The sequence below is a fragment of the Meleagris gallopavo genome, chromosome 5 (assembly GCF_905368555.1).
Source record: "Meleagris gallopavo chromosome 5, MGAL_WU_HG_1.1, whole genome shotgun sequence".
Lineage (NCBI taxonomy): Eukaryota > Metazoa > Chordata > Aves > Galliformes > Phasianidae > Meleagris > Meleagris gallopavo.
Window position 1 is genome coordinate 15,162,596 of NC_139408.1, and position 14,163 is coordinate 15,176,758.

Below are 14,163 nucleotides of genomic sequence, written 5' to 3' on the forward strand. Positions count from 1 at the left end.
TCATCCTTTATAGGTCACCACCAAATAGTTCCCAAAGCACTTCAACCTGTCCTGTTCCACACACACCGTGTCCCCCTCAGCTCAAGCATGGATCCCCAGAATGCAAGGCCCTCCTGAGAGCCTACTCTGGCCTTCAAATAACTCTCACCCACCAACTGGTTTCATTAAGAGCAATTAGGGATATCTCTGCCACTTGCACCAGGGCAGGGGGTGGGAGCAATTAGCTGCAGGAAACAAGAAGTGAACATTTGCCTCCTGTGAATCCCACAAGGGAGATCAGAACTCGGCTCATAAGCTTATCTAGGAGCAGGGATGTAGGCTGGAAAAAACCATTAGCTCAATTATCCCCAGTAAAGGCAGAATTGCCTTAATTGCAGTCAGTTGGGGTGAGATGAAGAGCCCAGAGCTCCTGGGTTGCACACTTGGCTGCCTCCAGGCTCATTTCCTGAGAAAAGCAGCACAGAGCCCTGCTGGCAGTGACCCTGTTCTGAGCCCTCCCCTTCCTCGGGAAGATGACCAGCTAAACCCTAAACTCTCCTTTTCCTCCAGAGCAGCTCCTGAACTCCCTTTCCTTGTTCCTATGATTTCCTAGGAGCTCACTGGTACTCTTGGACCCAGGGAAGGCTCTGAACTCTAAAGCAGTGAAACAACAGCAGCTTCTCCAGCAGTGCGTGGAGAGCAGAATTTATTTGTGCCCGTGTTCCAGAAACCTTAGCTGAAGTAGCAAGATTGACTTTATATGAAGCTACAGCTTATGCAATGGAGCAAAACTAGAAGAAATTGCTGATGCTAAAGCAGAGGCAGCAGTTAGGCACGGATTTGAGTTTCCCATTGATGGCTTTAGGAATGTAGCAGTTTTGTGGGGTAATATCTGCTTTGGAGCAAGATGTCTATTGCTGAACCAGGGCTGTGCAGCGTGGCACAGCTTGTATAGGCAGCAAAAAGAGGTTTGCAACATAAGGGGCAAGGAAGACAAAATATGATCAACTCTGCATGTGCAAAGGGGAAAAACAAGAGGCACAGAGAGCCCAAATGCTTGGGCTGTCATTTCAACAGCCCCATTTGGTGCCATTAACTACAGCAAGTGAACAGTAAAATACAGTTGAATTTGTGTGGGCTTTTTTTTTTTTTTTTGGTTGAAAACTGTATTTCATACATAAGCAGCTTTCTTTGTGATTCTGTTTTTTAAGGCTCACTCCCTGCTCCGCATTGTTTAACATGGAGAGCGGGCCAAACCTCAGAAATGGGGTTTTATCAACAATTCTGTCACAGCTGCCAGATAGAGCCCAAACAGCTGAATCATTCATGAGCCCATCAGCAAAGGAAACAGCAGGTCAGCCCTGAATTGAATGCTATTAAAAACTTTTGTTAAAGTCCTGGAAGAGAGCAGTGGGAGAAGGTAAGAGAGAGAAAAGGAAATAAATTATAAATATTGATCACATTTGTGGATTGGGGCAGACCTGGAAGGACAGAAAACACAAAGAAGGATAAATTGAGAATTAGGCTGAGATATCTCAGAGAGTTGGGTGTTTAAGTGGGACCAGATTTGATTTAGCTGAATATCAAATAATGCCTGGCAGCACTCAGCAAGCAGAGGGATGATGTGGGAAGAGGAGCCAGGAGTGGGCACAGGGGACACAGACACCTGGGGCTTACCTGGGGTTTGCTGCAGCCTTGCACGAGCCCTTGGAGAATCACTGCAGGGCCATGGAGCACCCATCCTTCTGCCCACCCCTCAGGTGTCATTCACCCCTCCCAGAAGAGGCAGCCCCAAACTCTTAACCCAGTGGCTGGTCATCATTTCTTAATGTAGAGCACTGCAGCCCCAGATGGGCAGTGAGTAATCAAAGCACATAAAGTGATGTGAGAAAAAACAACCAGGCAATAAAGTCTGCTTGGGAAGGTTAAAAGAGGATTAACCAGGCAGCTCTCGGAGGAAAGAGGGTGCTTTATCACAGCTGAAGTATGTGCTGGGAATGTGGTGTGCTGTCAAGTGTCTCCTGCTGCATGAGCTCAGACACTGCCTCAGTTTCCCTAGTAGAAAAAAGCAAGAGGCTCAAACCCCCATCCTGACATCCTTTTACCTTGTCCTGCAGAAAGGGCTGCTTGGGTGGGAATAGGTATATCTGGGGCCTCCTCTCCTTCACTGTAAGGGAGGAGGAGGCTTTGTTGATGTGGTATGTGGGTGCCAGCATTCAGCCCTGCTTGAGGCAGCTTGTCTCTGCTCAGTGTTGTGACAGGGAGCAGCGCAGAGATCCCACAGGAGCAGAGCAGCCATCAGCTTCTCCCAGGGGTGTGCACACATGGGTACACCTGAGACAAGGGGACAGATGCACTGTGAGGATTTAAAGAGGCTGCAGGGCCAGATGCTATGCAGAAACACCAGCAGCGAGCTCACAGCTGCCCCCCACTACAGTCTTTGGTTGCCCTGTAACTGGGGGAAGGAGGCTGCTTGTGAGCAGGCACCAGGGCTTGTAGCACAGCAGCAAGCTCAGACACACTGGCATAAGAGCACTCAGGACTATGAAGGCCATCTTGCATCAAGGGCAATTGAAGCAAGGCTATGCCCATTAGGATCATTTTATTCTGCTGTGAGAGCTACTAAGTAGAGAAAAAGCACGGAATAAGGGGAGCAAATGGGCAGTCTCCTGGCAAGGAGCATGGTTTAGTGTCTGTCCTTCTGGGGAGACTTCACAGCAGGAAAGGAGAGGCTATGTCCCTGTGTCATTTCCCAAGTGCAGCACATTTGTCGCATCTAGTGATGGAGGACATTACCATCTTCCTGTGCTCCTCTCTCTCCCCCACTGCAGCTTTGCTCAACCCCACAGGGAAATGAGGAAATAACAACCACTGCCAAAGGCAGGCTTGAGAAACAGCAAAAGAAAAGAGCACCAAGAGCACTTTGAGAAAAAAAATCCTCCCAGTTAAACAGGAAAAGAAAGGGCACATCTATGACCTGGCTTAGGGTCAGTGTCTTGTCTGAAACGGAGCAGAAATAGGGTGACTGTCATAGGCTGGGCTCTTCCAGAAGCTGCTTGTTGTTCAATCTGTTTTCTAGTTTATTCCCAGCAAAGCATACTGGCCCCCACAGCACCCCAGGGGAACACAGCACAGCTGCGCAGCCCAGATCTCCAGGTCCAGGGGGAAAGAAATCAGTGCTGATGCCCCAGGAGGAGGTAGCACCCAAGGACCTGCGGCTGCTCAGCCCGTGGGGACACTGCACAGTCGTGACTGCAATCCCCTCACAGACAATGCAGAAGCCAATTCAGAAAGAATGCAAGAAATGGCTTTTATGCAATTGCTTGATGAAAGACACCATGCCAAGCCTTTTCAGTTGTCATCCCACAACAGCTGTGCCAAAGGGGGCTCATTTCCCTTCGGGAGACAGGGTGGCACGATCCACGGCGCACTCCTAGTGACAGAGGAGCACAGAATGAGACATGAGAACAGGGGTCAAGGTCTGTGACCTGTGAGGGAGCACCTCCCCTACGAAGACAGGGTGAGGGGGCTGGACTTGTTCAGCCTGGAGAAAAGAAGGCTGTGGGGTGACCTCATTGCAGACTTTCAGTACCTAAAGGGAGCCTACAAACAGGAGGGAAACCAACTCTTTGAAAGGGTAGATAACTGCAGGACAAGGGGAAATGGCTTTACGTTGAGGGAGAGAAGATTTAGGTTGGATGTCAGGGGGAAGTTCTTTACAGAGAGAGTGGAACAGGCTGCCCAGAGAGGTTCTGGATGCCCCATCCCTGGAGGTGTTCAAGGCCAGACTGGATGGGGCCCTGGGCAGCCTGGTCTGGTATTAAATGTGGAGGTTGGTGGCCTTGCCTGTGGCAAAGGGATTGGAGATTCATGGTCCTTGAGGTCCCTTCCAACCCAGGCCATTCTGTGATTTTGTGACTCCCAGCCTTCTGCTGAGAGAGCACTGCTCTTTGCAGAACGCTGCAGCAGCCCTTCCTGAGGCTCTTCACACGCCCACAATGTTCACCTTTCTGTGTTGTTTTCAGTGGCTCCTGCTTCTAGCTGAGCGCATTCTGTGGTTCTTTGCTTGGCTGCCAGGGATGGCAGTGAAAAGGCTGAGGCCTGGAATACGAAGGCAAGACGCTCAGTGGCATAAGGCTTGGTGTCACCACGGCTTTGCTGCTCTCTGAAGCGGCTGGAATTAGAGCACCTAATTGCAGGAGCTGAATTAACAGCGCAATGAATCCTGAGAGCCACCGAGTGGCCGTGCCCATCAGCTGCAGGCACCTCCATCTGGCTGAATACAGGCATATTTCACATTTGTAACGAGTAATTTTCAGCCTTATATCAGAAGGGATAACAAAAGGCAGGCCTGCTGCCTTCTTCACACGTCTGTCACGCAAGGAGGATATGACCACAGCACACTGTGTAGGGCAAATGCACGGCACAGCCCCACTCTTCCTGCAGGGCAAGATGCTGCTTCCACTGCTCAGGAACCCACGTAACACACATGGTTCACGTTACCCTTTGGTTTTGCTACACAGAGTAAGTACAGAGCTTTATTTTTCTATTGGCCAGCAACTTAAATTGAGTTAAAAAAAAAAAAAAAAAGCAATGAATATTATTATACAGAGAAAAAGTATAAAACAACTTAATGGACACAAGTCAGCTCTGTTCGTATCTCATTCTTCCTGGCCTCTCCCAGCCCTGCACAATGCATTTCAAGGAAACAGGCAAAGGCACCTAAGAAGATACATGTAAGAAACTAGAAATATTGCTTCAAGCAACATGCTCAATATTTTCCTCAGTTAGTAGTCAGCACTTGTGAGAAACTTGAATATAAAACAAGAAATAATTTAGAGATTTCTCCTTTAGATCATTACACAATAATTTAGATTTCTCTTCCCTCTTTCCCATTGCTGTAGGACAACGGATACACCTCAGTTCCTCCACATCTTTTTGCATTAGTGTTAGGGATTATTTCACGGTGCTCCTGTTGATGGGGGAGTTTCAGATTTACCTGCTCTGAATTTTAACTTGTCACCCTTCAGCCCCCTCTGAGGGACCAGTCTGGGATTGCTCTGTGAATCAAACCCTCCAACAATGCTGCAAGACCCTTCAGGGCTCTGGGTGATTTTGCTGATGCGTGCTGCCAAGGGACCAGGCACCACCAAAAGGACAAGAGTGTGAGTGAATTACTCGGCTTATAGAAGGGCATTATCTTCACTGCTTAGGAACCCCAAATCCCTACAGCCCTTTCTGCTTCATGGGTGCACAAAGCATGTCAGGAAAGTGAAAATAAAATAATTCTGCTCTACCAAGCAGACTTCTCGATGAGAACCCTTTCCAGGATGATTAGGAAGAAAACAATCAAATCCCTCAGGACAGGAGAGGCTCCCAAGGTCCTATGAATCCAGGCTAAGACCTTGTTGGCATAACAGTGGCACCAATTCCATGGCAGCAGTAGCGTTTATGCCCTGTAGGTAACCAGGATCCCAATGCAGAGATAACATTTAATTAAATCTATTTAATTAAACAGACAGCTAAACCCAGCATTACCAATTTACTAAATACACTGGAGCAACTGGGGGAATCTGACTCTACTGTTTACTGCTGGGATAGTCTGGAAAGTGGGCTTCCAGATCTCATTAAAGCCAGAAAACCCTCAGCTGATTAATGAGCTCTTTGGAGGCTGATACAACTTTTGTATATATTAATTTCCCACCCAAGAGAGACAAGCCTGGAGGTTTTAATTAGAGCATCAAACCCAGCCCAGGGTGTCTCTCAACACGTAAGAGATGTGATGAGACATTCCCACTAACCAAATAGGCCAAAGGGTAGCTTGGTATGTCAGCTCCACCGACCAGCTCTTCACCAAATCACAGCAGGGGACAGGCAGGAAACAACTCTTTGAGCTTTCTCATTCACACTGGAAGCCACTAAATAAAAAAGACTAGACCCAAAAGAATTAGAAAGCAGTCCAATGTCTTTGGCTCTAGAATTGCTAGGTGGCAAAAGGCTTGTTGTGGCTCCTAATGGCACTGCGTTGCAGGGAAGCTTCAGGGAAGAGGAGGAAGGATTTCTGAGAAATACTAAGGCACCCAGATCTTGACAACAGTAGAGCCGCAACAAGATTTCAACTGTACCAAGACGCGCTCCTGATCAGCACAGAGAGCAATTCCTGCTCCACACAACCAGACAGGCATCTTCTCAGATGGAGAACAGCTGTGTTAGGACATCAGTGCATAGGCTGGGGGGAGAATGACAAATCTTCTGTGTCTGAAAGACTCAGACCTGATTCCAGCTCAGCGCAGAAACATCATCTGTCCTCACAGTCAATGCCCAGCTCTGCTGAGCCACTTCTCAGAAAGCAAACTGTGGTTCCTGTGTAGCATCCCAATACTTTCACTTAGCTCAGGAAGAGCTCCAAGAGAAATGGCCCTAGGTAAATCTTGCCTTCTAGTTATATCAAGGGACTGTTTTGCTAAAGCTTCTAGCAGAAGATCCACAACTCTTCTGTTTCTTGACAATGAAGAGGACCTGCTGAATTCCTGGCTGCCTTGTGCACAACAAGGAGGGTGACTTTCCCCAGAAGGGGCAGGTAAGGCATTTGATTAGAGAGAAGTCCTCAGGTTGCAGACACTTCTGTGGTGGTAGTGGAGGGTGGTGAGGTTGGCAGGCACTAAGGGAAGTGGCAGAGGGGGAGCTGACAGAGTTCCCACAGCTATTAATATGGCTCCTGCTTCAAACTCCTGTACAAGCAACAAGTGAAAATCATCCCGAAGATCTACAGGGTAGAAAAAGAAGAGAAAAATGAATGGCAAAAACAGAATGGATGCAGTGGAGGCAGCAGCCTGAAAACTAGCAGTTTGGACCCAGATCAGAGTGGCAACCAGATCTGGCCTGGAGATACGGCACACCAGGCACCGAGCTTGCAATGAGTGTGAGAGAACATAATCTATGCTAATCTTCATAATTAATCACTATCAGCTTCTCTAGAGTGTAATTTGGCTGTATGCCAGGGCAGAAGGGAAAATGAACAACTCCCAGAGATACTTGCATCTGGAAGTAAAGATTATTCTGGCTGTCTTTCCCCCTATAATGGTGTAGGAGCATCCACATCCTATCCCTTTATTCTTCAGACTCTCCTTAAACATTTGCTGACCCACAGTGCAGTTCCTCAGTATGACAGAGCCAGGGCAGAAACTCTGAATACAAAAAGAATGAACTAATGAACCGGGATGGCAAAACTCCTCCAAACCAGCTCTTTGTCAGCACGGGCAATCCTGGCACATCCCCACCAGAGGTCTCTCTCAGGCTGCCAAACCAGCAGCTATAGCCGCACCTCATTTCTCACATCCCTGCTGCAGAAACCTGTCTGAGCAGAAAACTGTTTTTCTTTCACCAGAAATGAAATTTTACAAACTGACAGAAAAGGCACTAGCTCTGGAGCTAGTGGATCCCAAGGTCACTGAAGTACCTTTCCCTTACCTGACAACTCCTCTTTGCCAGGCAAGGAAAAGCCTGAAATACTATTTTTTCCATCCCTTAACTCTTGGGTCTCTTGAGCTTCTGCCCAGCAAGCCCAAGATTCCACACGATTCCACACAATACCTGCACACAAGCAATGCTGATCCCAACTATGCCAATAATTTTCAGATGTTCTTGAATGAAGTTTTCCAGCTTGGTAATGCAACCATTCTGCAGGGAAAGAGAGAGGAGACAGGGAAAGTCACCTTCATTTTAACTTCTTGTGTCTCACTTTAAGACAGCAGTTGTAACCCTTGAAAGCATCCCTATAAAAAGCAGTGTCTGTGAGCATCCTCTCCTTGCAACATTGCTGGAAAAGCTATATAGATTATGTAAAGTCCATACTGTTTCTGTATGTCTCAGGAATTGCTGAAGGTGTCTGAAGAAGTACAGAAGAACACTGCACATTACAGAGGATTTCTCTCAGATTTTCCTCTGAGGTACGTGAAGGAGGGCTCCCACACTGCTTAGCACATGCCTGGAGAAGGGGTTTGCTCCTTTCTGGCCAAAATCCCAAGGAAATGCAGCATCAAGACCTCTAACACGAGAGGAGCCCTTTGAAAGCAAATTCCTCCCTGTTATTTATGGGTTTTAATGTGGACCTGGAAAGCCAGGCACTGACTACCTCTGCCTTTCACTTGCATCCTTGGCTGGCAGCATAACATCCTAGTTTCAGGCTCATGTTTTTGTTGCCATAATGCAAAAATAAAACAATAAGAGATTTCTCTGATTATTTTGGAAGAGTTCTCTTTAAATAATTAAACTGTTTCAACTAGTGAGGCAGGTTTTCCATGGTAACATCAGGGGGATTTGCTGCGTAGGTTGCCACAGTGCCCCAAGGGTGCTGGGGCCCTACAGCCCCAGGAGTCTACAGTGAACACAGACACCTACATGTACCCAGGCAGAGGGAACGAGTGAGCATGCACTTCTTCAGGGAGGGATGGCAAAGGCCTCACTTTTCCCATGCCTGAAATTAGGTTTGAGAGTAAGCTCCAGCTGCTCCTCTGTGAAACAACTGCTCCCATGTCCTGATCTGACCCTCTTCTAGGTTCTTCTTCCCCAAAGCCACTAAAATCTGTTCTGAATCCTGACTTAGATGTTGTATCATGAGAAACAGTGTCTAAATGTAGATCCACATGGCCTTTGGCAGCTTTTTATACTCTAGAGCTAATGCTGTGCTTGTGCTTGGCAGCCCACAGGACCTTCCTCAGTAACCCGGCTTCACACAGCACAGAGTGAAGCTGTGGCGAGCCAGCTCTGCCCTCACACACTTGCAGGTTTCCACACTCAAAGACACCTCAACAGTCCTTGGAAAATAACAGATCTTATGGGGAAGTCTTCTTTCAAGAGAGCAAAACCCAGCCAAGCAGCTGGACATAATAAAGTGCAGCTTTAGTAGAGCAAAAAGACTGTACTTCATCTCTGCACCTGGCAGGGGGCAGAGACAAGGAAAAGGCTCTGCTCCCATGTCTCAGTACAGCCAGCCAAGGCACAAATTGCACTGGTGAGAAAACAGTCTATGCTAACTCACAGAGAGATTCATGGTGAGCAAGTTAAAGCCAAGCCATAGGATTGAAGGGTATGAAAACAAAAACACAAGAAATTCTACCCAGTTTTATTCAACAGGATGAATAAATGGTCCTACAGCTACCTGCCTATTTACTCAGCTACTTTGGGATTAATTTGCTTCTTCTGGAAGTGAAACAAGCTTTTCTACCAGCTCAGCTCCAAACTCATTTCACCCCTAACTGCAGTTCTCATGAACTGGCCTAATTTGTCTGCTAGGGAGCCCCATATCCTATTTCCTCGTGCTGGAGGTCAAGTCTGTCAGTTCTGATCCTTGGCTGTATCTCCATTTGCTCACTAAGTGCAATTACAGGAAGCTTGGAATGCAGGGCTCAAACCCAAGTCTCCTGCCAGAAGCAACATCTCCCACTCCCTCATCACCAGCATATTCTGCAATAACAAATGTAACTTATTATTTTTCTCTTTGGCAAATAAAACTGTGCAGAACATATCCCTGCTTTTTTTCCTCAGTTCCTGAACTCTCTTCTTTACTGCCTTTACAACATATCAGGTTCCCTGCAAATGCCAAGAACAGCCCTGAGACAGATACGAAGCACTACCCTTGCCTAATCCATGGCCCCTCCTGTGCAGGGAATTAATCCCATACCGTACTCACTGGATGCTGGCTATAGTATCACTCTGGTAGCCACGAATACGTGCTTCTGTAATAGCAGCCTATATGAAGAAGCTCAGACACTCTGACTCCTCTATTTTTTTTTCCCCCTTCTTCCCTGAGTCTTTTAAAATGTAGCCTGGAAGTCTCAACACTCAGAGACACAAAGTGCCAACAGTTTGCAGCACCAACCCAAAATCCTCACTTCCTGCCCACCTCCTTGGTAAACTTTGTGGCAAGAGGCTCTGAAGCCCTTTTATTCTTTACCTCCTTGTAGATGTTGGAAGGATGGTCCCTTCGGCCACACAGGTCAGTTATTGTCTTACAGCAGCTGTCAGGAACTTTCCGTCCACTGGCCTCTGGAGATTTGATCCACATGCTGTCAGCCCAGTCTGTGTAGTTGTTGCTCCCACAGCACTTGAACTGCAAACACAGAGCACAAAGCCAAGCCTGCAAACACTGCAGCTTCCTTCTCCCTCCAGCCTCTCCATATCAAGCTCTGTGCTTCACTCTCCTTTATCGAGAGACTCCAGCAATCTCACTAGCCTAGATTTTTTTTACTACTATAATTATTAGTGAGCTCTGTTTTAATTCTGGTGATTAATTATCAGCTTCGTTCATCTTCCACCAGTTGTGACTTTTGTTACTGCTGAGATGGACTGTAGCTAGAGTGCACCTGCAGCTGCCTCGGCTCTCAATCACCTGACCAGAGAGCACTAACAGGGTAGGTATAATTACCAGTTACTATTGCATGTGCACCTGGCAACGGGGCATTACGTGCATAGCAGGCTGCATGCTTTGAAACTGCAGGACCCATGCCTGTGCACAAAGGTTCATCCTGTGGAAAAGCCTGTCAGAACGGCGACGGCCCATACTTGAACCACCCCAGAGCCTGACACAGTTCGCAGTAGCAGCAGGATCTTTCATTACATCTTGCTCTCTAGGGTACTGAGAAGCTTAATGAAAAATGTCAGCAATTTCTCCAAAGCTTTCATGTGGTAAGTAGAAACAGCTGTCAGAGTAACTCGGCACTCCAGCATCAATTTAGATGTTGTTTACTCAATCCTACTGGGGATCCTATTCAGAGATTACCCCATGCCATTCCGCTGGTAGCATGGCCAAGACTCTGCACACCACCCAACCTGCTTAGACTCAAAAGAAGCAATTTGTATGTCAGATGATGAGAGCTCACATCACTTCCTGTACTGTGCAATCGCTTTACCAGCAATACCCACCTCCTGTTGCAGTTTGTCCACTGCACTGGTCACTCTCTCTTCTCCCTCTTTGCGGTACTTCTGAGTCATGGTGTTCTTCAGATTTTCCTTCAGCTCCGTGCTCAGCTGAATAGAAAAGACAAGTGGGATAAAATCACAAGGCAAACTCACCTCCCCTCAGGGCGACCCAGGGTCCTGCCTAAGTTTCACTGCTATTGTTCCAAGAGAAAAGAAAGCCAGAAAGTGGAAGCTACAGCTTCCTTCAAGTCATCTTTCAAGGCTGGACTGGCTTCCAGGAAGCAGGCAAACTTACTTCCAGCTGACTAAAGACCACGTTTCCACTTTTGTAAGGTGATGAGGTGATTCTGGGCCAAATTTCAGTCTGTGCAACACATCACCATAAGGGTCCTCACCTCACATACGTAAGAGATTGCCTAGACACAATACAAAATTGTGTCTGCTTGAATATGAATATGCCACGAGACCACATGCGGTCTGCTGTCCCTGAAACCTATGGCAAAATATTAAAACACAATCAGTCTGTCCAGGAGCAGGAGGAAATCAGAGTCCTGAGCACACTGGACTGAGGTCACATAGTCTGAATAGCTCTTGAAGTGACAGCAAAAGGATGCCAGAGGAGGGGATGAAGAGTGTGATTGCAAGATTGTTTTATGGCATTTCTTGGTAACAGTGACAAATGTATAAAACCACAGAGATAAAGTCCAATTCTGAAAGTTCATCATTTCTGAAAATGCTCCTATCATAAACCACTGGTAGATTCAGGTGAGTGGATTCAAATATTTCTTCCTGTGGAAGTTCTTAATCTAGCTAAATTCCTCTTACACATCAGTAGAGATAGCTGTAGAGATAGCTTCTCTATGTACCTTTTATTCTGTACAGCAGTAAATGAGAGGTCAAATGCTGCACTGGGCAAAATACAATCTGCAGTTTATTTTCCTTTTGATATATTGTTATTCCCAACCGCTATGTTAAGTGGGGACAATACCTACCTCACAGAGTTGATAAGAGGCTTCATTCATAAATATTTGAAAAATGCTTTGAGATCCTGAGCTGGGAAGCTCTATAAAAGTGCAAAGGACTTAATGTAATAAAGAGAAAGCAAAAGGTTCAGCAGCTGGAAGACATCAGAGGCAAATAAAGAGGAGAATCCATTAGCAGAATTAGTACTTGGGAGAAAAGCAGTTACCTGCAGGCTCACAGGGAAGAACTGCAGCATGGAACAAAGACAACAAAAGAAAGGGAGTTTAGACACACAAGCCTTAGATACCAAAAGCAAGGGCTGAAATAAAAACAGTGGCAAACACAGCAAGCAGCCTGCAACCAGCAAATAAGGATATTTGTCAGCCACAGAGCAAGGGGAAAGTGCAGCTACCCATCAGAGTGCCCTTGAGTGATTTAAAGCACTCAAGGGTACAGCTGCAAATGTGTCATCCCTTACTCTACCTAAGGATCAGCTCCTTTTCATCCTTTGTTATACATGAGCCTAGTGAGTTTGGACAGATGGATCCTAGCTTTCTGCCATGCTCCTGGGAAGGATCTTTCCCAGTTTAATATATGCACTCATTCCACTGACCCTCTCTTGGTTCCTACCAAGCAAATGAACTCACAACACACTGACTCCTCAGAAACTGCCAGTGCCCATCCTGGAAATGCAAAGCACGTAAGTCTCAAAATAGAAAAGAGTGGCAAGGAATCCTAACAGTGAAGCCAACAAGATGGGACGGGATATCCAGCTGCTCTTCAGACAGGCACTTGACAACAATTCTAATTCACCCTTTCCAATCAATTTCCAGACTTGAGAGCAATTTCCCAGGCTGTTTGTGTTCTGGTGGCTAAACATCCTTTGAAAACAAAGCGATGATTTCAGCCTCTGTCCTCTGCAACTGCAAGAAGTGCCAACTTAGCACTGCAGCTGCTGGAAGTCCATGCTGTTACCCTCAGCTACGCTGGTTAAGTAAAGACCTCAAAAACTTCATGGATCTGAAAGGACCTATCAAGCTGGACCATCTTTGCAAGTTCAGGAGTGTGGCAGCTACCTTGCTAGGTGCAACAGGATCACTCCTATGTCCTGAGTATACTAGGTAGCACTAATGTCATTTCAGTTGCTTGCAGTGTGACTTAAAGGCTATTAGGAGCACTACACAGCCTTAACAGTTGTCTTCTAGAAGGCTCTGCAGCCTGCAAAGGTGAACCATAAGAAGGAGCTGAGCAGCAAGGCTGAACAGCCTCCCAAATTGAACCATTAATGCTTTGTCAAAAGTAGTGAATAACCTAAGGTCTTCTGTATGGGGTAGAAAGTGAGTATAGACATGTAGAAAGATGAATCTCAATCAGACACTCAGTCCCAAGCCTTCAAACCCAATTCTGACCAGAGAAATGGGATGATGATCAGCTGTTTTCTCTCCCTGGTTTGAGTCTTTAGGACTGCTGTCCACTCACCTGCTGGTAGTAGATATAGGCCAGGATTCCAGCAATGATCTCCAGGAGAAAGATGCACAGCAACAATATGAAATACTGTAAAATAATGGGAAAAATAGGATGTTAGAACAGAAGCTTGGAGCTGGCTTATCACCAGCTAGTAAAATGCATGACACTGTCTTTGCTGATGGTTTTCTGCAGGAGACCTCAAAGGCAACAGCTGAGATTAGGACCTCAATAGGATAGAAAGGGAACAATCTCACAGGTCAAAAAACAAAAACAAAAAACAAAAACAAAACAACAAACATGCTTGATAACTGAAGACAAGCAGAAGCAAGTGTGAGTCTAACTAAAACAGCCAGAGGGATATAGAGAATAGAAAAGTGCAGGCAGCTAAGATAAGATCACTAGACAGAAGAGAGTGGTTGCCAGATAACCCGATAAATATGTTCAGTATCATAGAAAATATCTGCTTCTGACATAATTACAAAATAATTTTGAAACTTTTGCTTGCTTTCATATTGTTTAGGGCATTTCAAAGTTACTAAGGAGAAATGTATGTTACAACAATGATTCAATAAGCCAACAAAGGGCCCATTTGACCAAGGACATAGAAGACCAATTAAACATAAGTTTAAGACACGGATTTACATTCCTACGGACTTCTGTGGGACTCAACCACCATCTGCAGTGCACTAATGAAGTGACAGATTTTAGATGAAAAGAAAAAGGCAGTTCCTTTACAGATCTAGGCTGTTCCACAACTGCTATTAACTTCATCTTTTTGTAGATGAAGCCGAAGTGGCACTAGTTTCAGCTATAACAATGACCTTGTGCAAAAGT

General features: G+C 46.2%; 1 protein-coding gene across 1 annotated transcript in view; it reads right to left on the bottom strand.

The window, feature by feature from the left end:
• Nucleotides 1-4,484: 4,484 nt before the first annotated feature.
• The window catches only part of CD151 (CD151 molecule (Raph blood group)), a 32,020-nt gene continuing 22,341 nt past the window's right edge, over nucleotides 4,485-14,163 (bottom strand). Inside the window, exons 5-9 of the mRNA XM_085224351.1 lie at nucleotides 13,342-13,416; nucleotides 10,903-11,007; nucleotides 9,935-10,090; nucleotides 7,573-7,659; nucleotides 4,485-6,745 (exon numbers count right to left, since the gene is read on the bottom strand). Coding sequence (XP_085080477.1) covers nucleotides 6,686-6,745; nucleotides 7,573-7,659; nucleotides 9,935-10,090; nucleotides 10,903-11,007; nucleotides 13,342-13,416 — 483 coding nt within the window. The 3' untranslated portion in view covers nucleotides 4,485-6,685. The remainder of the gene's footprint in view (nucleotides 6,746-7,572; nucleotides 7,660-9,934; nucleotides 10,091-10,902; nucleotides 11,008-13,341; nucleotides 13,417-14,163) is intronic.